The sequence below is a fragment of the Hippichthys cyanospilos genome, chromosome 22 (genome assembly GCF_059441005.1).
Source record: "Hippichthys cyanospilos isolate Australia breed blue-spotted pipefish chromosome 22, RoL_Hcya_1.0, whole genome shotgun sequence".
Classification (NCBI taxonomy): domain Eukaryota; kingdom Metazoa; phylum Chordata; class Actinopteri; order Syngnathiformes; family Syngnathidae; genus Hippichthys; species Hippichthys cyanospilos.
In genome coordinates this window covers 1,662,501-1,683,581 of record NC_142390.1, presented here as the reverse complement: position 1 = coordinate 1,683,581, position 21,081 = coordinate 1,662,501, and the positions used below count along the sequence as shown (strand labels likewise).

The following is a 21,081-nucleotide window of genomic DNA, read 5'->3' as shown; positions in this document are numbered from 1 at the left end:
TGCAGGAGTAAATACATCACTCCGACAGACATAGTTTTTATCAACCAAAAAAAAAAAAAAAATCAGTCGTAAGTCAGGCAAGCATTCCATTCACGGAAACATCGTCGAGCTAAATATAAAACGAGAAGATGATTAGCTTATTGGCACAAAAAAACAACAACAACTGGTTGGGCAGTTTCAGATTCCTCCGATTGCAAAACCAGTCCTGGATTTACGAGAATAGAACAAGAGGTGTCGGGGGAGGGGGGGCTTGCCCTGGACACATCTCGCAGGATCAACACGAAGGTCGCGGTAATATCATCGAAGGCGAGTGAGAAACTGTCCATACACGTCTTCGATATCAGCATGGTCTCTCATCCCTCTCCAGATAAGATCCTGAAAGCGGATCTCAATAGCAACCCCTGCTCGGCTTTGTGTCCATCTGGGAAATAACGCGCCAAACGGAGACGCGCCATGATGTCATCTCGCCGATCGATGGTGCCGCGGGGCCGGCTCGTTGCGCCTTCCGCTAAATTTATTAGAGTCATACGCCAAGGCCGGTCTCTCGGGTGAAAGCGAGTGTCTGCTTTCGGAGACGTGGACGGAGCTTGGTCCAATCGTCAATATCGTGATCGCAAGTTCCAGGATTTAGATTCGTCGCTCTCGACCATTTTTCAATGATGTGTGAGCTTTCAGCCATCCGCCCACTAGCCAGTAACAAATGGACAAAAATTGTAAAAAAGAAAATGCCATGATAGCAGGTATAACCGTGCTGTATATTTATATATTTATGAAATTGAAATATATATAAATATATATAAATATATATGAATATTTATAAGGTCATAATTAGAGCTGAAGACTTTTGAATTGTGGGAGTCCAGGCTAAGCCAATCCTTGAAGTCATTGAAAGGCTTGCAAATGTCATGTTGGCCACTAGCGCCACCCGGTGTTTTTGTTGTCTCAACGCAAAAAATGCTACTGCGCCTTGTTTGCGAGTTGTCGTTGAAAGGATGAATGCAAAAATCAGGGGAAATGCATGATAATACGTCGGGTTTTCAATGTGTCCAAAATTGACAAAATCTCCAATTTTGAATGGCAGTAAATGAGCCCGACATGGGCTGAATATAACACTTATAGTGTGTACTCCTCAATCGCCCATTTGTAAGCATTTAGAAGGGACATCATGTGGCAAAGTTGTCATATTTTGACAATCTATGCAATATTTTAACCTCCTTGTGTTAATTTTTGTATGTTTTTCCCTGATATTATTCATCGAAAACGTCAAAAAACCCGAGTTGGGTCAAAATCTTTCAACATAAAAGTCTTAGGATTGTTTTGTGGAACAGATTAGGCTATTTACATGTAAAAGATGCTTCTAGTTTCATCTGAAATCTTAATATCAGTGTCAAAACTTCATGTTAGCTGCTGCAATAAGGCTCAAAAACATGGGAATGAATCTTAAAAATGTAGCGTTGGAGTGTACATGCTTTATGTAACATGATGTGGGCTTCGGGTGCTTGAAGCTATCACTGGAAAGCAGCCAAGGTTGAGAGTTAGAAAAAAAAAAAAAAAAACCCGGCCCGACAGAGATTACCGGAATGCATCCCAAAGTCACACGGGTGTCGCGGCTAAAGGGATAACGACAACCGTGACCTGTCAACTGCCCTGTGTGTGTGTATGTGAGCGAGTGTGTGTGTCGCTTATTAGCCGCGTAGGGGTCATAAGTGTTGTTTCTTTTCCTGATTATAATGCAGAATGGGTCACACTTCTGAAAAGCTAATTACATGTCGGAGAGCGATTTCAAGTTGACCTTCATGCTTGGTAACCAGTGTGACACACACACACACACACACACACACGGCACATCTATGTTGCCGTAAGATTAGCTTTCTGTGTGACACGAATGTTCATATGGACAGTTTTTTGCATATTTTGGTACTGCAATTTCCGATGAAATGGCAATAATGTATCTTGTTCGACCTTTTTAAATGTGTACTTTATTTTATTTTATACTATAAAAGCTATACAGTTTATAGCAGGGGTGTCAAATGAATTTTTAGCTCAAAAGAGAGAGAAATTTGAGGTTATAAGTAGCATTTGACGGGCCACATAAAATTATGCGGCGGAGGGGATTTGGCCCCCGGACCTTGAGTTTGACACCCCTGATCCTTTTTTTTTCCCTTTTTTTTTTAAAGAAAAAATGTTGTTTGTTTAACCCCAAAATTTGTAAAAATTGAAGAGAATTTGGTATTTTAGCGAGAAACTTGAAGTCATAATTAGCATTTGGTGGGCCACATTAAATGATGTGGCGGCCCAGATTTGGCTCGCGGGCCTTGTGTTTGACACCTGTGGGTATGCCTGTTTTGTTTTGTTTTTTGTTTGTTTTTTTACGACATTGAGTCAGGCATTTTTTTTGTTTTCATGACCATGTTATATAGTGAGGCATTTTCCTCTTTTTTTTTGTCGTGTTTTTTTCGCTTTGTAGATGTTTATGATGTCATTTGTTTACCGAAATCAACATCGTCACGTCTCTTCGGGGGAGGTCAATAAGTGCGCGGGGCTTGGGTAGAACTCAATTGACCTACATTGCAGACATAATCGACAATGGATGAGCGTCCACACACACACATACACACACACAAGGCCTTGTCACTGCACAACAAAAGCTACGACAACCCAACACACATCTGTCTCGCCGTCATAATAGCCAGCTTGTTATTAGCCGTCTAGCCCCGACCCCCGCCGGGCAGCCCGCAGAGGGCTCAAACGGGGCCTTTTATTCGCGCGTGGTGCCAAACAAGGCTGGCACAGAGCGGGAACGGCGTGGGCGCGTGGGAAAAAGCGTGGCTCCACTCGTGATCCGCCACGAAGCGCTCGGAAAAAGGAAAAAGTCACCCTAGGAAAAAAAACAAAAAAAATCCCACGAGTCCTTTTTCCTTTCAGATTTACACATTCTGATCTAGCATTTACCTCCCCCAAAAAAATCGACCTTTTGCAAAAAGAGGCTCTATCTCAACTCTTACTGGTTTAACCATATTTTCTTAGTCAACATATGAGCTCATTCAGTAGCCAAGTGGGACACGGACGCGGTGGAACATAGAGCGTATTCATCAGCGCGGCCCTTACAGGGGCGTGCGATTTGGCCTTCCCAACATCTGTTGCGCACCAACTGACCTCTAGATGACACACACATATGCACAAATCTGTTTGTTGCCTCACGGGCAGCGAGCTTTGGTTCCGCAAACAATTCGTCTCCCCCGAGCAAAACAACACTTGATCGAAAGGGGAACTTGCGCTTCCGAGACGGAAAACAAGTCTTTGTAAGATTTTTTTTTTAAATCACAAAATGTACACTTTGATATGCTTAAGCAAGAAAAACCGACAACTGCGATATGCAGAAGTGAAACATTTGTCATATTTAGCACACATCTGTCTCCTAAATTTGGTGTGGGTGTCATCTATCCGTTTCTTGTGGGCTTTCTGCCATTAGCGTTTCATAGCCTAGCAACTTCTTTCTACTGTAACTGTCTGGCCTGTCCTCCATACAAACGACAGGTTTTTTTTTTTTTCTGAAAGCACGTTCAATTGACAGTAGAGGCGCAGGTTCTGTTACAGCTGTTTCTTGCATACTAAATTAGCGAGCTAGCAGCGGTCCTGTTCCATATAGTACTCCCTGTAAGTTAAAATCAGCCCATGTCAGGTTCATTTACTGCCATTCAAAATTGGAAATATTATCAGTTTCGGAAATATTGAAAACCTGATGTTTTATCATGCATTTCCCCCAATTTTTGCATGAATCTTTTCAGCGGCAACTCGCAAACTGGGCGGCGTATAACTTTTTTGTGTCGACACCCCAAAACAACCACATGCTGCCAACGTATGACATTTGCAAGCCTTTCAGTGACTTCAGTGATTGGCTTAGCCTGGACTCCCATAATGCAAAAGTCATAATACTCTAATTATGACGTGATAAATATTCATAAATCAATAAATAAAAATTACCCGGATAGTTCCAGCCCAGTTGTTTGCGTTTGCTTCATCCATAATGAGATTTTGATTAAATTTGAGGATTTCTCATGGAAAACCGCCGCAAAGAGGAGAAGCATTGGGTGGTAGCCAAACAGTGTTGGGTTGCGGCACAGCTCTCGTAACACATTTGTTATGAGAAAACAGGGATCGGGGAAGGTATATCGTGTGCAGGAACAAACAAAGGTGTGTGTGTGTGTGTACAAGCATGAAAAACACACAAAAATGAAGGTCGGGTATTAGGGAACAGGTTTGACATACCCCTAGAAAACATCTAGCCAATCTCCACACCCACTAACACATTTTACACACGCCGTGTTGTTTTGCCGCAAGCCACGCCCCCTTCGGCTCACCTGCTATCAGAGGATTCTCATTGGTAAACTCAGATTGCGACATCCTGTAAAAGTTCATTGACCTCCGTGTTGATGCTTAGAACCAAGCTACTGTGACACAAGCGTGTCTTATTTGTGGAATTAAGGTACTTGAGTGTTGATCCAACATGGTAGTGCACAGCTGTAGCCTTTCATGGAAGCAAAAGTATACACAAGACAGGCGGACTTTTGTACAGGAGCAGGGGGAAGTGCAAAGAGCAGCGGGTGCAAAATGGCTCGAAAAATTTTCTTCATTTGTGCCCCATTGAGTATTGTTCATAAGCCTCCTAGGTGATTTTTTTTATGCTAGGCTGCTTGTCTAGACTGGCGGATAATTAATGGGGACCACTTTGGTGGTCTTCGGATTAAAGTCGGTCCGGTAAATTATGGGCTGCTGATACACATCAGCACCACATCTAAGTAGAATGCGCGCTAATCGGCGTTAGCATTATTACCTTCGTCCTAGTCCTTTACAATGGATTTATCAACGTAGCATGACTCAACTTCTGTCACTGAGTTTTATCGATTTTTTTTTTGAATAGAACAGCATCCTATCTTCAACAGACACATCGTGTTTAGTGCTAGGTTCAGGCAAACTAGAGCATTTAATACACAACAAACAGGAAGGGAGACAACGAGGTTTTTTTTGTCGCGAGGAGAGCGTAAAGGGTTGTGGGAGACATCCGGCAACAATTTTAACAACCTGTTTGTGACAGTGAAGGGGATGCAGTTTACGAGTCCACGCTGCTGGCTTCTTTCCTAGTAAAGAAAAACATTGGGAAAAATGCAGTATTCTGCATTTCAAAATAATTATTGGAGGTTATGGAGGAGGGGCTGTCAAAACGGAGTTGTAAGAAACCCCGTAGGAAAAAAAAAGAGTTACTTTGTAAAGGTAAACATGAGGGTGGGACTTGGTTTGGGAGTTCGCTATCAGATGAAGGGCAGATTATGGGAGCGGCTGCATGGATGTAAGTGTAACCGCTGATGTTTATGTTAGCAAAGGGAGAAAATGGATGGCAGGTGTGTTTTAGGAACCAAAACATGAAGGGAATTTGCTGTAATTGAGTCCAAAAAGTAGACTTAACACAAACACCAGTACAAAAGCAGATTAGGGCCGTATAGTTGAAAGAAAAATATTTTTCTTAAACAGTTGTCTTTAGCGGCTTAAAATATCGTGTTTTTTTTAATTACTGTGATATAGAGAGATTTTAAGGTTGCATCATAAAATCAAAAAGTGGGTCATTATCATGTGTTGCATATGTTTACGACCTTGATGGGGTTTTTTTTTGTGTGTTTTGTTTTGAGAACTTCCTGTTATAAAGGCACCCAAACATTGATGACATCACTCGTTACTTAGCTTGGCAGCATTCAAGGACTTTGGATAAAAGATATACTCCAGAAATAAAAGAAATCAAAATGAACCCTTTCAGTGCCATGGATGAGAATTCTCGTCTTTTAAAATAATAATCCAAATAATCGTAAAATTCAAGTCAAATATGTTTTGTTTTTTACGGAGGGCAGCTGACACCCTTGACGAGTGCCAATTGAGCGCTGTAGTGATAACTGTGACCACTGGTTGGCAGTGTTTCCACAGATACAAAGAATTTTGGGGTGATGCAAGGAATAAACTAGTATCAAGTGTAGAATGGCCTTCAATCAGCTTTAAAAAAAACGAATAAAAAATATTATGAAATAAGATCAACTCCTAACCATAAACTAGCGCTTTGTTTTGGCGGATAATCTATTTGGAAATGCCATTAGTTAGAATTGTTGATGTTGGTGAGCAGGTGTTTGGGTTGTTTTGGTCCAGTTGCTCAGCAGTGGCATAAAGATGGCTCTTCAGGTCAGAGGTCAGGGGTGAGGGTTCAAACCGCTGTGAGAGCCATTTTTGTCTCGCAGGGGACGAAAAAAGTGCCTTCATGTTCGCATGCATCATCGGAGCTTTATGTAAGGAGATGTTCATCCATAATGCGTCGCCAAGTGGGTCTTACGTAAGCCCACTCGCTTTTGCATTGTGTGATCGCTCTCAGAGGATACGAGAAAATTGCTTGTTCGTGTGCTTCTTATGAGATATTTTGCGCTATTGCAGTTTTTATCTTCATTTTTAAAATGTCAACAGAAGTGGATAAAGCATTGCGAACGACTTGAGTTAGTTTTCACCTGAAAAAAAGACAAAAAATAAGCAATGGCTGAGGTTAAGGAGGGTTTAGCCATTTTCAGCGGCCATTTAAATAATAATATTAATTTGTTTGTCATTGATATAAAAATACAACTTTTTCATGTTCGGTTATTTGGGTTTGGTACTTTGCATATATAGATGTAAAAATATGTTACATAAATGCATAGTTATGATTTTTTTTTTCAAAGATGACATGCTTGCAACTCAATGTATCAGGCTGATAGCGGCCCTTGCATGGTACTTTGGCGCCCTCCTGTGGCCATCTAACCATACTACGATTTTATACAAGTATCGCGGTAGTCGTCTTTTGTCAGAAATAAATAAAAAATAGAAATTGTTAAAAGCACTAGCTGTATTCTATTTCAAATAGAAAACTTGAGGTTTGTTCACTTTATTGATCAATCATTTTCTACTCACTGAAGACTATAGACTTGGTTTTTTTCTTTTCTTTTTTTAAACATTGCACAATCATGATTATAATAATATTAATAACGGTCCGTTTGCCTCGGCAGGTGATTTGGCCATTCAGGCGAGAAAAAAAAGTCTCCGGCCGTAACCGAGACGGCCAACCACTTGGGCATGATCGCTGGCGGGACGGGTCAATAAAAGTCCAAGTTTCGTCCCAATTTGAACCCTTCTGCTCATGTGCGGACCGCCGCCCATGATCCAGTTCGCCTGCAACCCCAACCTGGACAAGGTGGACCACGCTGGCCAGAGCAGGTTCAACTTCTCCACTACGGCTGGGATTTGTGTGTGTGATTATCATGCGTGTCTCATCGCACTTGAATGGAGGCTCCAGAGAGAGAAGAAATTGTGTCCAACTGTTTAATGCCAAAATTTTAAAAAAAATCAAGTGAATTGTATATGCAGCAGGTTTGAAAAAAAGAAGTCTTCAGAACAACTTTGCTGTTTTTTTTTTAGATAATGTGGTAAACTTCACACACACACACACACATAACCATCTTCTCATACAGAAATATTCCTTTTGAGGGTTTAGCCCTGTGACACAATCTAGACGGGTAGGATGTTGAGGAAATCTCGAACCGTCAGTTTCTATTTTAAAAAAGCTTTATACATGGACGTTTTATGCGAAAAAAATGCCTTCCTAGATGTATGAAACACCGATTTTAAAAAACACCTCACTATATACATACTATATACACCCTCCCCCCCCTTACTAAAAAAAATGCCTTACTATACAAAGTTGTTTTTGTAAGCCTTTATTTTCCGAAGGAAAAAAAAGCCCTACTATACGTTGTCTTTATTTGCGTGGAAAAAAAAAACATTACCCAACCCCTACCCCACGCCCCCCCCCCACCTTCACCCCCCGGAAAATAGAGCCTGACTTAACGCAGTTCGTGTTTTACAAAAAAAAAAAAATAATACTACACAAGGTCTTTTTTTAGGTGGAAAAAGTCTTATTATACATGTACTTTTTGCGGGAAAAAAAAACAGGACCGTTTTTTTTTTTTTTTTTTGGGGGGGTTGCAGAAAATGCCTGGACATTTTGGCGGAAAAAAAGCGCATTTTTTCCATTTAAAAAGACTTTATTGAATTCGACAGTTCGCAGTCACGTAATTGCCATTAAAGCATGTTTTAAGCAACATTGACGGACGCGGCAGTATAGACGAATGCTCATGTTACCGGTACATTAGAAAGGAGTCCGCTTGCAGTTCTCCACTGTGTCCGCAAGAGGGCAGACCAATCCATTAAAACTACACCTTAACGACTTAACGGGCCAGTTGCAAGTGAAATCTTCTGCAGAGCGTGTCGCAATCCTGCCATTTGGAATAAACATTGAGGGAGAAAGTATAAACAGAAAAATTCTGGACAGACGGCGGGAATTGAGAGCGCATACAGAGACTATAGAGACTTTGGAATTTGTACTAAAACATTTGCCGTGAGATGACCGGCATCGTGGTCCATTGGACCAATTCTTTGGCTTCCATTCAGACGATTCGGCCACACCGATCGCAGTGGCCGAGCGGTCTAAAACTTTGCTTTTTCAAATAAGTATGTTAATCAGCCCGTAAAGTAGGTGAAAAGAAATAACAGCTCATTAAAACGAAAATAAATAAATGCAAACACATTACAGTGTATCATTAAAGTGTATTTTAATTCTTTTTTTGTTAATCGTAATAAGAAGTTTGAGTGCTCAACAGCGCCAAGAGTGCTGCCAAGTAAATGTCCCCACCCCCAAAAGTATGCTAATCATTTTACAAATCTTCGTTTTACAAAGGAGTAAAACACACGCTGTCTTTCGTTTAAGTCTTACTATATGTTGTGTTTTATCATTTTATTACTTTGAAAGGCTTAAAATGCATTGACTTGTTTTTTTTTTTCTTTTGGAAAAGAAAAACCTACATAAAATGATTCGGGTCACCCCTCACGTCCCTTTTTTATTTTTTTTTTTCTCAAATGGAAACAAAAAAAACTTACTGCACGTTCTTTTTGTAAAAAAAAAAAACAAAAACGTGTGGGTTGTCTTTTCGTTTGTTTATTTAAAGCCTTAAAAAACATGGTCGTTTCTCTCAAATGGGGACGAGTGTTCTTGTCCAGCAGGCAGCGGTATGCACCTAAACGGTGCTTACAATCGGCCACTAATTGAAGACTGAAGAAAAAAAATCCTGCGGGTGAGTTGGAGTCAGGTGTGCTTGAGCGTATGACTCACATGTAGGTCACGGGTGCGGCAAGATGGCGACCGGACGTTTGCAGGTGAGTACACGATCAAATGTTTGTCGGCGGTTCTCTTCAAAACACTTTGCTTGTTGCAGGATTTTAATGCGTCAGGATTTTGGAGGTTTGATGATCCATTTTGCTATTCTGTGTTTTTGTTTGTTTGTTTGTTTTTTTCACGGTAACCGGTGCATACTAAATGTTGTAGCTCGCAGTTCAATTCCCAAGCAAAAAGCCATCAGGGGTATGTTTTTTTTTTTCTGGGGCAGTTCAATTCCCAAGCAAAAAGCCATCAGGGGTATGTTTTTTTTTTTTTTTTTTCTGGGGCAGTTCAATTCCCAAGCAAAAAGCCATCAGGGGTATGTTTTTTTTTTTTTTTTCTGGGGCTTTCCACATTTGCGTGCGTGGTCGTGTCTTGAAAATGCGTCGCGTTAATTATATCGAGCATATATGGAGAAACTTTTTGCATGGATTGAGTTCTCTTGTTTCCCGCCGGAGTTCGGACGACAAACATTTTCCGGATCTCGTGCTTGGCCGCCATTTTGGATCACCGATTTGGATACTCCGTTCATTTGAGGTAAGTTGTGGCAAAATGAATCCATCTATCGTCCGATATTGCTGATGTGCATTTTAAGTGCCTTGGACAAGTGTTTTTGATTGTATTTGTGCTAATTTAATGCTTTAATGGTTTAATGCTAATTCATCCAAATTTTAAATAGGATGCTTTCGACTTGCATTTACTTGAAATTACCTGTATTACATCAATGAAATGGCCTATAAACGTACTTTTTTTTTTTTTTTTTTCCCTAGAGCTAAAAATGAATGCGTTTTCCTAAATGGTGAGCAGGAGGACCTTGGAGCACACTAGACTTGTGGACAATGACAGAAGCTGACTCAGAAATTCAAAATATATTCTAAAACAGGTGAAAGTACATTTGTAGAACGTTTTCAGCTTTTTTTGTGTTTTTTTTTTCTCATTCTCGTTGAATTATTGAAAATAAACAAGTTACCTGAACACAATTAACGGCATATTTGTTTTGCAGGCTGGAAGAGGAGCATGATCGATGAGAAAAAGGAACAATTCCACATCAAGGCACAAATTACTTTAAAAAAAAAAATCTGTGTATTTAATCACCTGTCACTGTTGTAATTGTTTTTCTGTTTGTATTTTCTATATTTAAAACCTTGTACTGAACATTTTGCTTTTCTGTATTTAATCACCTGTTGTACTTGTTTTTCCGTTTGTATTTTTTATGTTTAATCACTTGTACTGTACATTTTGCTGTTTTTTTTTTTTTTTTTGCTGCTGTTTCCCCCTCTCACCGTTGTCTTGCAGGCCCGGGCAATAATAATAGAACCGCACACAACTAATTGCACGGTATGCATTTTGCGGTTGAACAATGGGCAGGATGAGATAAAAAACACGAACAAAGAAAGCAACAAGGTGGCTGCCTCCAGTCAAATACAAGTGACTATAAGTTTCTGATTCAAGCTACTCAACTGTCCTTTTTTTTTTTGTTGCAGGACTGTGATGGGTGTGGACAGGATCAGGACGGAGGAGTTCTACAAATCAGTCATGCGGCACACAAATGACGTTAATCTGAATCGCAAGTTTTGTGGTTTGTTCAGGAAAGTTGTCGGTTGATGTTTGCAAGGTCTGATGAGTCCAGGATTGGACGGTGGTTTTTGGAGCTTGTGGTTGGAGTTGTGTCAGTCTTGGCAAAGAAGGTTGGAGATAATCAGGTGGTGGTTTGGCTTGTCTGGATCCAGAGCAGATTGTCGTTGATTTTGGGGATGTTGCTTTGAGAGCTGGCGCGTGTGCAGTGTAGGCAGGCTTGGAGGAAAGAGGTGCTCGGTGTGCTGCGTGGTCACGGGGGTACCAAATCAGACGATCGCTACAAAGAGGAACTGGACCGGGGTCATGAGTATTGTTCTGATGGTGTTTTTCTTCTTCTTCTTTCCAGTTGTGTAGTTGGGCTTAATGTGTTATGTTGCTACTCTCCATCTATGGTCCACACCCAGCGATTTGGTTGAGGTCGGCCCCGAGCTTCAGCGAAGTGGTCAACCGACTGGAGGAGATCAGCATGGCAGCCGAATGTGCTCTTCTGATCCTGCTGGAACCTTCATAAGATCTTTGGCCACGAGTCCTGTCATTGTTTATTTTATTTTTTTTAGTATGGTTGACATTTTTCAGTTTTGTGACTGCTCTCTGTGAATCGCTTGCAGCCTAATGACCGGAGCGGGTTGGCGTAAGAGGCGGAAAGAACCACCAGACCAGAGAGATGAGTAACAGCTAATTGTATGGTGGACAAAATGCTGGACGAGGGTAACTTAACACATTTAATACACAATTGAAATGAATAGTGGCATACAGCTACAGTATATAGTTTGTGTTGTTGCAGGGTAAAGGCAGAAGCTGCGAGGATGGGAGCCACCTCGAAGAACCGGAGCAGGATCATAAGTACAACCGTCCGAGAAAACACGAAAGTCCCAAAAGTAAGAATATGCTTGTTGTGCAGGGTGCAAGAAGAGCTGCGTGAAAGGTCCGCTCGCCTCAGGTAAGAAATGGCGCAAATAACCAAAGGAGTGGTTCCTAACCTCAGTGTTTTGTCTTTGCAGGACGCAGACTGTTGGCACGAGCAAGATGAAGCCTTCCGCCTGTCATGAAGATGCTCCAAAACAAAAAGCTGATTAGCTCTTGAGGTGAGTGGAAAACGAGTGCACATTCAAGTGGATGTTAGTCACGTTAAGCTTGAGTCCTTCTTTTCTGTCCCCGACAAGGAAGGTGCCGACGCTCCCTGTACGACGCTTGGAGCGCAAGGCCGCAGCTATACATGGGCATGTATATGTTGTGTGTGTGTGTGTGTATACGTTCCCTCACTAACTCACTGGGTGCACAGAGACAACTCACTGCATGATGGGAGTTTTAAACTTAAGTAACTATTCTTTAACATTCAACTGAAACGACTCCTGATCAAGTTTTGTGTTTTGCATGTTCCAAATGAGCCGCCGGGACGGACAAGACGCACGCTCCAATCAAATCAAGCCGAGCTGCTTTTTCGATGGAGCTTCCGCACGAGCGAGCGGGACCCGAGGCGGCCGGAGCACTTTTCCGCAGGCGCGGCTGTGGCCCACAAGTTCTGCAGCGCTTTGAATCATTACGGGCTGCGTCATATTTTCCGTTCGCCTCGTTTAAGATGCTTTTGTGCGCAATGTTCCCCGCTCGTTTGTATTCCTTTGTGTTGCAGAGCTGAGCTGGGTGCGAGGAAGACAGCCAGAAGATCCACATTTGAAGACCACAGCAGCAAACGGAGAAGTATCCATTGACTGTAACGCGCGCCTGCGAATGTTCACCGCGAGGGGGCAGAGTTGAGTTGTTTGGCCTCGCTTGGGTTGGAGATGGTAGACAAGTTGTGCTGGTCGTGAGGGTAGCAGGTGTGGACAGTAATTTTTTGGAGAGGTTGGTTGGACGCGCGTCCGTCTTTGGTCAGTTGGACAGTGTTTTGGTGCTTTGGCTTTTGTGGATGAAGAAAAGTGTCATTTGGATTTGTGGACAGTGTAGGCGTGTTTGAAGGATGGTGTTCAGTGGCGTGATGTCAAAGGCTTGTGACAGTGTGGGGATGAGCGCTGTCAAAATCGTCTTGGACCAGCCTTATATGTACAAAAATAAAGAAATAAAAGTCTGTCACTAATATGTTTTTCTTTTGCAGTTCTGTTGGGTGGATGATGAATTCCAGATGCGTCCTTGAGCGGGGTCTGCAGTCCTGATGGTCACAAGCCCTTCCTCCACGCAACACCCTCCTTGGTCAGCGTGTGCTCCGTTCCAGTCAACTTGCTTTCACCATCATTAAAAAATATACATATATATATATATGTGTGTTTAGCACATTTTCACAAATTCTTCTAATCTTTGGAAAAAAAATATAACAAGTGCTTTGTCATCCATGCATGTGCATTATTGTGCAATAAAAGCCTCGCCTCTCCTGACTCCTCTCCTTAAAGATCTGACAGCTGTTAGTGTACACGCATGTGCTTTTGTTTTTGTTTTTTTTGTCCCAGGTTTGTCCATGGCTCCTTTGTAGGCCTTGAGGGAGACGGTGAAACGGCCCGGCCCAGGAACAAAGAACAGCGGGACCACATCCGCAAACGACTGCGAACGGGTCTGCTCCTGTCAGTCAGCCTTTAGTTTGCCATAGTGCTTTTGATATGTCTTAAACGAGAGAACTTTTGTGCGCGCATATGCAAGATAGTTTCCGTCTTTAGTGCATCACCACCTAGTCGAATACGAAAAGTGTTGTTCGCGCTGAAATAACTAATTAGCCCATCATGATGTGCATGTTTACAATACTTTATCTTAAATCTACTCCGAGTCTCCGACAATAATTTATCAGATGGGTGCGTGTATCCCCCTCGTTTGATTATGGCTTGATTTTTTGTTTTTCGTCGTGAAACACCGACAAATAATTTCTGTTGGATAAAATATGAACTCAAATCTGGTGAATTGAATAGCGAGAATAAATCAATTATGGCGACTGCGCAAAGACATTCACCCACTCAATTTTAGGTGCTTGTCCGCACGAGGCTCGCTGGTGCCGGCCGCAGCACCCCCCCCCCCCCCCCCTAAAAAAAAATGTACATTTATCTGCCTCTCACCTATCAACACGTAGCGCCGACGTATTTAAAGTGTCTTGACTAGGCAAGTTGTTTTTTTTAATTCAGCGTCTTCCGTTGCGTCTATTACGTGGGCGCCATATAAAAGGACTACAGTACAATTCCTTGCAACAGTTGCGCAAACATTAGAAACGCCGAGCCTAATTTTGATCCGACTTTTTTCAATGACTAAAGTACATTTATTTACATTGCAAAAGCCAATAAAAGACCAGCCGCAGCTACGGTTAGTTGCACACAATCAAGATGAATACATTTCGCGACACTGAACCTCAGGTGTTGGAGTCGGCGGAGTAATCCCCTCCGCCCGCAAGGAGCCGGCGGCCTCACCGCATTCCCGTCCTCCTACTTTAAAATCATGTCGAATAAACGCAAAACTTATTGAATTCGGTACAAGTTGTGCAAAATGTTAGTGTTAATGTATTAGGTTGGACGTGGAGCAAAGCTGGGTTAGTACATTGCATACAACTTATTGTTTGCACGCCGCAAGGGTTAGTAGCGCATGACCGATACATACATACAACGGTTAGGGTTAGTTGCACACAATAGGTGAGGGAACGAAGCACATGAGAAGCATTTTCGCAAATGAAGCTGAGGCTCATTTTTTTTCCATTTCTGTGCCGTTAGACCTCCCTGGGCCTCCCCAGATTGTGAATATCGAAGACGTCTGGGGAGAAAATGTATCGCTGTCCTGGACCGCTCCAAGAGATAACGGCAATGCGGCAATAACTGGCTACACCATTCAAAAGGCAGACAAGAAGACAATGGTGAAAAATGGATTTGGAGAGATCTGCAACGCCAATTGCTTGTTCCTCATATTTACACATTTCGATGTGCCGAACGTAGGAATGGTACACGTGCATCGAGCACTTCCATCGCCGTCACCGAACTGGTGGTCGGTAACGAGTACTACTTCAGGGTCTTTTCTGAGAACATGTGTGGACTTGGCGAGTCGGCCACCCAAACAAGGAAGAGTGCCCTCAACGTCAAAGAAGGTATGAGTTTTCTACAAACCACAGACGACAAAGCACCCACGCGCTCCAAACGGGGAAAATGACAAGCCCCCGGACTTCCACCGCAGACGCTTTTGCCTCATGGCGACATCTGAGTGACAGAGACCAAAAAAAAAAAAAAACACGTTCGTCTACATTAAAGGTTCGGAAACAGGTGTTTGTTTTTGCGTGTATGGAGCGGACTATTCCACGTGAAGCTAACGTGGGCATGCACGCTCATTCATTTTTCAGCAGACAATCTATGAGAATAAAATTACGTTATCTATCCTCTGGAATTTCTGAATAAAATACGTTATAATAATTGCACATTTTAAGGAATCGAATGCGTGTGTTTGATTTGTATTTGACCAAATAACTCGAAGTTATGCCAAAATGAACTAACAAGACAAATAAAGTGTGTCACGTGATTGTATGGCCTCAATTGGGCGCGGCCGACAGCGGGACATCCCAGTCTGCAAAAAAAGAAATAAAAAGACAGGTGAAAAGATGAAAACGAGCACATATGACCTACTTTACATACAACACACCGCCATAATAATATCATACCTTAATAACAACTTTTACATGTGAACTAATGATAAATGCATGAGTTTCCATGATATGAGTATGAAAACTGACTCCTTAACGGTCATTCAATTGGTTTGAATGCAATAGTCTGCCCTCTTGTGGCGATAATGATACAACGCAGACAGCTCTCAAACTACGTAGTTTTAGTTATGACTACGCGAATGGTTACATTATGACCGCGCGCATTACACCAGTTCAAAGTGTATTTATTATTTGCTTTTTATTTATTTGCTTTTTTATTTATTAAAAGAGCATAGAAATTACTTGTGCACGTAACACAAAAAGTGAGTACCACCGTAATAATATCATATCATAATAACAACTTTTATATGTGGACCGAGCCAAATGAATTCATGAAGAAATGCCCTCAACATGAGTTTCGGTCTTTTTTTTTTTTTTTTTTTTAAATATAACAGAATACAATACAATCCAAAATAATAAGAGTTTCCTTCTTATGAGCTTACGAAAACGGCCATCAATTGGTTTCAATGTAAAGGTCTGCCCTCTTGTGGCGATAATGCTACACCGCAGGCAACTAACTTTATTTAGTAAAAAATTATTTAAACTTTATTTAGTGTAAATTGATACCGCGACTGCATTATTGTTTTGATGGATTTTTTTGGTGTACAACGTGCGGTTTGCCTATCATTTGGCTTAAGTCGACACTTATCCTGACTTTTTTTAACACGAAAACTCAATTTCATTATAATGGTCTATCATTTGGTCTGCAAATTTTTAAATTTTGAACAGAGCTTCAAGTTAGAAATGTTTTATATGGCAAATTATATGTGAAGGTAAAACAAATAATAAAGTTTTGACGTGGGCCGAATGATCAATAATTTTACATGCGACTTCATTCGATACTAATCCCCAATTCTGCGCATCGTTCTAGATTTAAGTCAGCGAACCTTCCACGTGAGACTCGCTTAAAAGAACCCTTACAAAGTACTTTTCCATCTATTTTTAAACATCGTTATTCAAAAGGAAAAACATGCGCAATAGAAAAGCTTTTTAGAGAAGAAAAAAATAAATAAACAAGCATCGGCGGTTAGAAAGATTTTTGGCCACAAGGCAGCGCTAGACGCCACCGGAAGCGGAAGTTGGCTTTGGCGCGAAATAAGTACCCAAACCAGGAAGTGAGCTGTTTAAATTGCTGGCTTGCTCGAGAAATGGCGTTCCGCAGGTGTTCTAATTACGTTCCTCACGTTCGTTTTCTTAGTCAAGCACGCACGCACGGTTGGTTGGATAATGTTTGTAATTTTTCAAATGTTTTCTCCTCTAATAACTTTCTGTTTTGTGGCTTGTTGCAGGTTTTCGACAAAGCATCGAAGGAAGGTTTGTGCAATCGGATAGATAGGACACATCAGGGAATGAATGAATGTTTCGGTTGTTGCATTGATTTCCGTATTGCTTTATGTTGCTTTTGAGGCAGATTCGTCTAAAATCCGAGTTTTTCACGCTCTAATGTGCAAGGAAGTATCAAACAAGCAAGCAGACGGCTGTGGTCACATGCGGAAAAAATGGCGGCGGGTCGCATGGTAAGCAACACGCAAATGTTTGTTAATGTTTTTTCCTTCTAGTTTGTCGTTTCCTGCAAGAAATTTGTTTGTTTGTTTGTTTAGGATTTTCACAGCCGTCTTGGAAGGTTTGAGCACAACACAAGTCTTCCGCGTTTTCGTCATGTGGATCACATTTGTATCCGTTTGTATTCAACCGTGTCGAAAATGCAGATTGTAATCTTTGTTTAGCTTTCAAACGGCTTTATGCTTCGGAATTGAATGGTTACGGATTGTATTGTTTGTTTCTATTGAACATTGTGTTGTGTGCCTTTTTTAAAGGTTTTCATGTGCAACTTTGAATATTGTACTTGAGTCTTTTTGCTTGTTTGCTACGGGGGAACTTTGCATTCTTTGCACACACAAACAAATGAGGTTTTTGCACGGTCATCGAGTGGCGTTAGCGCGGTCCACCTAGGCGACCGACCGGCCTTTACTCATTTAAGTGTGCACATTTTCATTTGCACTGCTTGTTCTTTCTTGCAAGTGTAAAATGAGGTTTTGCTGTTGCACGACCACGTTGGAAGGTTTGAGCACTTACCAATTTCTAAAATGTCTTGCATATGTTGTTTTTCCTTTTCTGTTTTTTTTTGAATGGTGGCCACCATTTTTTTTTTTTTTTTTAAATCTTTGCTGACCAAACAGTCCTGATGGCTTTCAAATGGGAATTGAACTGGGTGGGCTTTTCGATGAAATATTTGATTGTGTTGAATATTGCAATGCATTTTATTTTAGGTTGAGGGTTTTATTCTGGTTTTTTTTCATGTGCGTATCTGGTCTTAAAGATGGTTGCCATACAATTCAATTACCAAACCTAATGATTTTGACTAACCCCTGTATTGCCTCGTTTGCATCAAACCTCTGCTCCGTTTTCGGTCAAAATAGTCTCTTGCCACTCAGCGGCGCCTAAAATTTTGTGATCATTTTATCCTGTTGGACGTCGCCTATAATTTCTTCGCAGCACAATCAATTTGTGCTACGCCGCCATTTTTGGAATGCAAAATGGACTTCAATTTGAGGTAAGTTGTCTAAAATAACATGTCCAATCTTGCATACTTGATTATTTATATTTGAATATTTTTGAAGATATTTGACTTGTTTCATCCTAATTATTGTTTTTGTTATTTTTTTTCCTGTAGAAATAAATGCCTTCCACATAATCTCAGCAAGAACTTTGAATGTGGGCAACTTCTGTGGCCCATTGAAGGATGCAGACTCTGATCATTTAAATAGCTTGTATGTCACATTTGTACTTTTTCTAAGCAATTTTGTTGCTTTTCCCAAATAACGCAAGCTCATTTGAATGTATGGGTTGCCCTAGGTCCCAAGAAGCCTTCGTGTCAGAGATGCACAACCATCAATGGCGCCGCATGCCGTTGAGGTAATCAAACACCTTATGATATGCATGGGATGGCTATGTATGTATTTATATAGTTTTTTCTAGATGTAGTGAGTTGGGGGAAGCAGCCAATTGGGACAAGACACCTCAGCGAGCCTTCACAATTCTACGAGTATTAGTAGCTAGGAAATGCATTTGTCCTCACAAGTATATCGGAGTGTATGTTTACTCTGTCACGAATTCACTGGGTGCGCGTTAATTAAATGGCGACTGTGTGTGTGCGATCTGCTCCGTTTGAGTTGCTTTCTGCGATGACTCGAGGTTTTGTGCGTTTCAGCGGAGAGAGACGAGAGGACGGGCGAGAGTCGGCACCAAAGTCGGCGCTCCAATCAAGTGAGGCTTCGTCCACCCGTCTGCGGCGCCACGTGAGCCCATGCGATTTTTGCGTCGACAGGGTCGCGCGGGTCAACGGGAGCAAGCGCTTCCTGGAGCCTCGGCTTGTTTCCGCCTAACCCCTTGCAGAATTCTATCCTCTATAGCCTGCTGGTCCTGCAGAATTCCTGGAGTTTAGGTCCGGGGGTGCCGTCGACCTTTCGGTGGCCGACGCAAATGCGCTTTTTTTTTTTCTCTTTTTTTTTTTTTTGTAGCAGGGAGGCCAGCGGAGTGGCGGCGGGAGCAGGATGTACAGTAAATAAAATTGCTGTGCTTCTTAAGGTTAGGAGGAGCCAGATGAAAAGAGAAGCTGGATGAAGGCCACAAAACACGCGGCAATCCAGTAAGTTGCGCTTTGACACGCTCTTCATCGAAGCAAGGCGTTTCCTCGGTTATTGCGGGTTTCGTTTAAATTCATATCTTTTTGTTTCATTTTGTCTTTTGAAGGGACAACGGAAGCAGCCGGTCCACAGATGAAGACCGAAGCGGCCCAGAAACCGAGTATCATCCGCCCGAGGTCTGTGCAAATCGGGCCGGCGTTTGATCTTTGTTTCGTCTCACTTTTTCCCAAGGTGAAGGACTCGACGCTGACGTCTCCATCCGCCGGGTCCGCTTGAGCCACCAAAGGTCTTCGGCCGTCAGTCATGGCGTCACCTTCTTTCACTGTTCTCATTTATCAGTTTTGTTTCTTCCGTGCGTCGCAGGAGCGGGAGGAGCCAGGAGATGAGCGTACGAGCGAGACGGGGGCTGTCCAACAATATGCGGAGCTGCGACAGGATAAGAGGCCTAACTGTGTCCTAAGTACAAACGCGCCTTCAAATAGTTCGCTGCCAAAAGTGAGTGTACCTTGCGCTTGCTTGTTTTGCAGGCCGCAAGAGACGCTGCGCCGAAATAAGACCGAATGGCCAAAGGTAATCCAATGCACGGCAAATGCGTGCGAGCAGTTCCAAATGACTTGTCCCCCACCCACCCGCAGGACGCAGTCTGAAGCGGACGCGCAGGCCCATTGACTGAAGATGCTTCCAGATCAACCTTTCTTCACTTGTTTCCTGGCACGTGATGCAACCAGAGCGGGGTACAAAAAAAAACTACAAACGTATCATGCAAAAACCAAAGAAGCAGCTTCTGTACGATTCAATTTGCAAGCCACAAATGCAGCAGATATTTCATATTCCATCATTCAGAAGCCAAACCTGTGCAAAATGTTCACACGCTTTATACTATGTTTTAAATCAGAACCTGCAGATGGCGTGCGTCACAGTAGTGGGAGGAGCCAGGAGATGACCGTACGAGCGAGACGGGGGCCGTCCAACAATATGCGGAGCTGGGACAGGATAAGAGGCCTAACTGTGTCCTGAGTACAAACGCGCCTTCAAATCATTCGCTGCCAAAAGTGAGTGTGCCTTGCGCTTGCTTGTTTTGCAGGCTGCGAGAGGAGCTGCGCCGAAAAAAGACTGAATGGGACTCCTAACGTTTCCTATTTAGAAATGTAAGCTTACACATCGCTGTACATATTTATTGTTTTGAGGAATAAAGTATGAAATTTACATATAGTTTCAAAGAATAAATCACACTTTAATTAGTCTGAGCTCAGCCAAAACTTAGCTTTTCAGACCCCAATTTTAATGTTTTTTTGATGGAGCGATAAAACCAAATCAATTTATAAGCGACACAGGCACGTTTGTTTGTTTTTCAGGTCGCATGGAGGCCGGCGAAGGAGCGTTTCCGCAACTGAAGAATCAAGCGGCACACGGCTAAGTATCATCCGTCCGAGGGGCACCTGCAGTTGGCGAACGCAAGAGGGCGGTAGTGAGCTTTGTGCGGTACCTTGGAGCGAGGGGAACTTGTTGCTTGTCATGTTGTCGGATAGGTGATGGCGGTTGTGTTGGTAGTTGCGGCTTGGACGCGCGTCCGCTTTTTTTGGCGTAGGGATGTTGCTGGCCAGCTAGTTGTTTTAGATGTTGTCGGATTTGGAGCTGCTTTTGTTTGTTGGAAGTGTGGGAAGGAGATGGTCGGCGATCGGCACAAAAGGCCTTTGTGTCTGGTTTGGACTTGCGGAGGCACTGGATTGGTTGAGAGCTACCGAGGGGAATTGGACCACGCGCTTGCGTACTAATGCAAATCGACTGAGCGCTATTACTAATTTCTAATTTTATTTTTTGCAGTTAATGGGGGACCAAAGTGGGAGTGGAGCTTCTTGTGCCTGCGGACGACAGCTGTGCGTGGCAGTCAGCCTGGCCCGCCTCTTCATCAGCAGCAGCACCAGTCCGCC

General features: G+C 42.4%; 1 protein-coding gene and 3 long non-coding RNA genes across 15 annotated transcripts in view; all 4 read left to right on the top strand.

Annotated features, from left to right (window-relative positions):
- LOC148405360 (uncharacterized) overlaps positions 1-7,423 on the top strand; it is a 51,912-nt gene extending 44,489 nt beyond the window's left edge. The window contains exon 5 of the long non-coding RNA XR_015864218.1: positions 7,071-7,423. This is a non-coding gene — a long non-coding RNA (uncharacterized LOC148405360). The remainder of the gene's footprint in view (positions 1-7,070) is intronic.
- Positions 7,424-9,219: 1,796 nt separating this feature from the next.
- LOC148405358 (uncharacterized) overlaps positions 9,220-21,081 on the top strand; it is a 12,994-nt gene continuing 1,132 nt past the window's right edge. Inside the window, exons 1-4 of the long non-coding RNA XR_015864239.1 lie at positions 9,220-10,157; positions 10,278-10,678; positions 10,759-10,853; positions 20,975-21,081. The exon at positions 20,975-21,081 is cut by the window's right edge and continues 1,132 nt beyond it. This is a non-coding gene — a long non-coding RNA (uncharacterized LOC148405358). The remainder of the gene's footprint in view (positions 10,158-10,277; positions 10,679-10,758; positions 10,854-20,974) is intronic.
- Positions 10,860-15,216, top strand: LOC148405359 (myosin-binding protein C, slow-type-like). Of its 5 annotated transcripts, XM_088406661.1 has the most exons (7): positions 10,860-11,560; positions 11,637-11,792; positions 11,854-11,937; positions 12,016-13,039; positions 13,294-13,394; positions 14,530-14,669; positions 14,749-15,216. In XM_088406661.1, exons 4-7 carry the CDS (start codon positions 13,002-13,004, stop codon positions 14,803-14,805), a joined length of 336 nt encoding a protein of 111 aa, XP_088262787.1. In that variant the 5' UTR covers positions 10,860-11,560; positions 11,637-11,792; positions 11,854-11,937; positions 12,016-13,001; the 3' UTR covers positions 14,806-15,216. The 5 variants fall into 5 exon arrangements, 1 of the variants encoding a protein (XP_088262787.1); XR_015864227.1 differs by having other exon boundaries at positions 13,294-13,404; positions 14,530-15,210; XR_015864230.1 differs by lacking the exons at positions 13,294-13,394; positions 14,530-14,669; positions 14,749-15,216 and having other exon boundaries at positions 10,860-11,378; positions 11,461-11,560; positions 12,016-13,221.
- The window catches only part of LOC148405357 (uncharacterized), a 5,591-nt gene continuing 1,132 nt past the window's right edge, over positions 16,623-21,081 (top strand). Inside the window, exons 1-13 of one of the 8 annotated variants that reach the window (XR_015864233.1) lie at positions 16,623-16,665; positions 16,793-16,817; positions 16,915-17,020; positions 17,105-18,274; positions 18,360-18,419; positions 18,715-18,802; positions 19,097-19,152; positions 19,257-19,310; positions 19,382-19,436; positions 19,514-19,720; positions 19,786-19,884; positions 20,046-20,298; positions 20,506-21,081. The exon at positions 20,506-21,081 is cut by the window's right edge and continues 1,132 nt beyond it. This is a non-coding gene — a long non-coding RNA (uncharacterized LOC148405357). The other 7 variants (XR_015864232.1, XR_015864231.1, XR_015864237.1 and 4 more) reach the window with 7 other exon arrangements.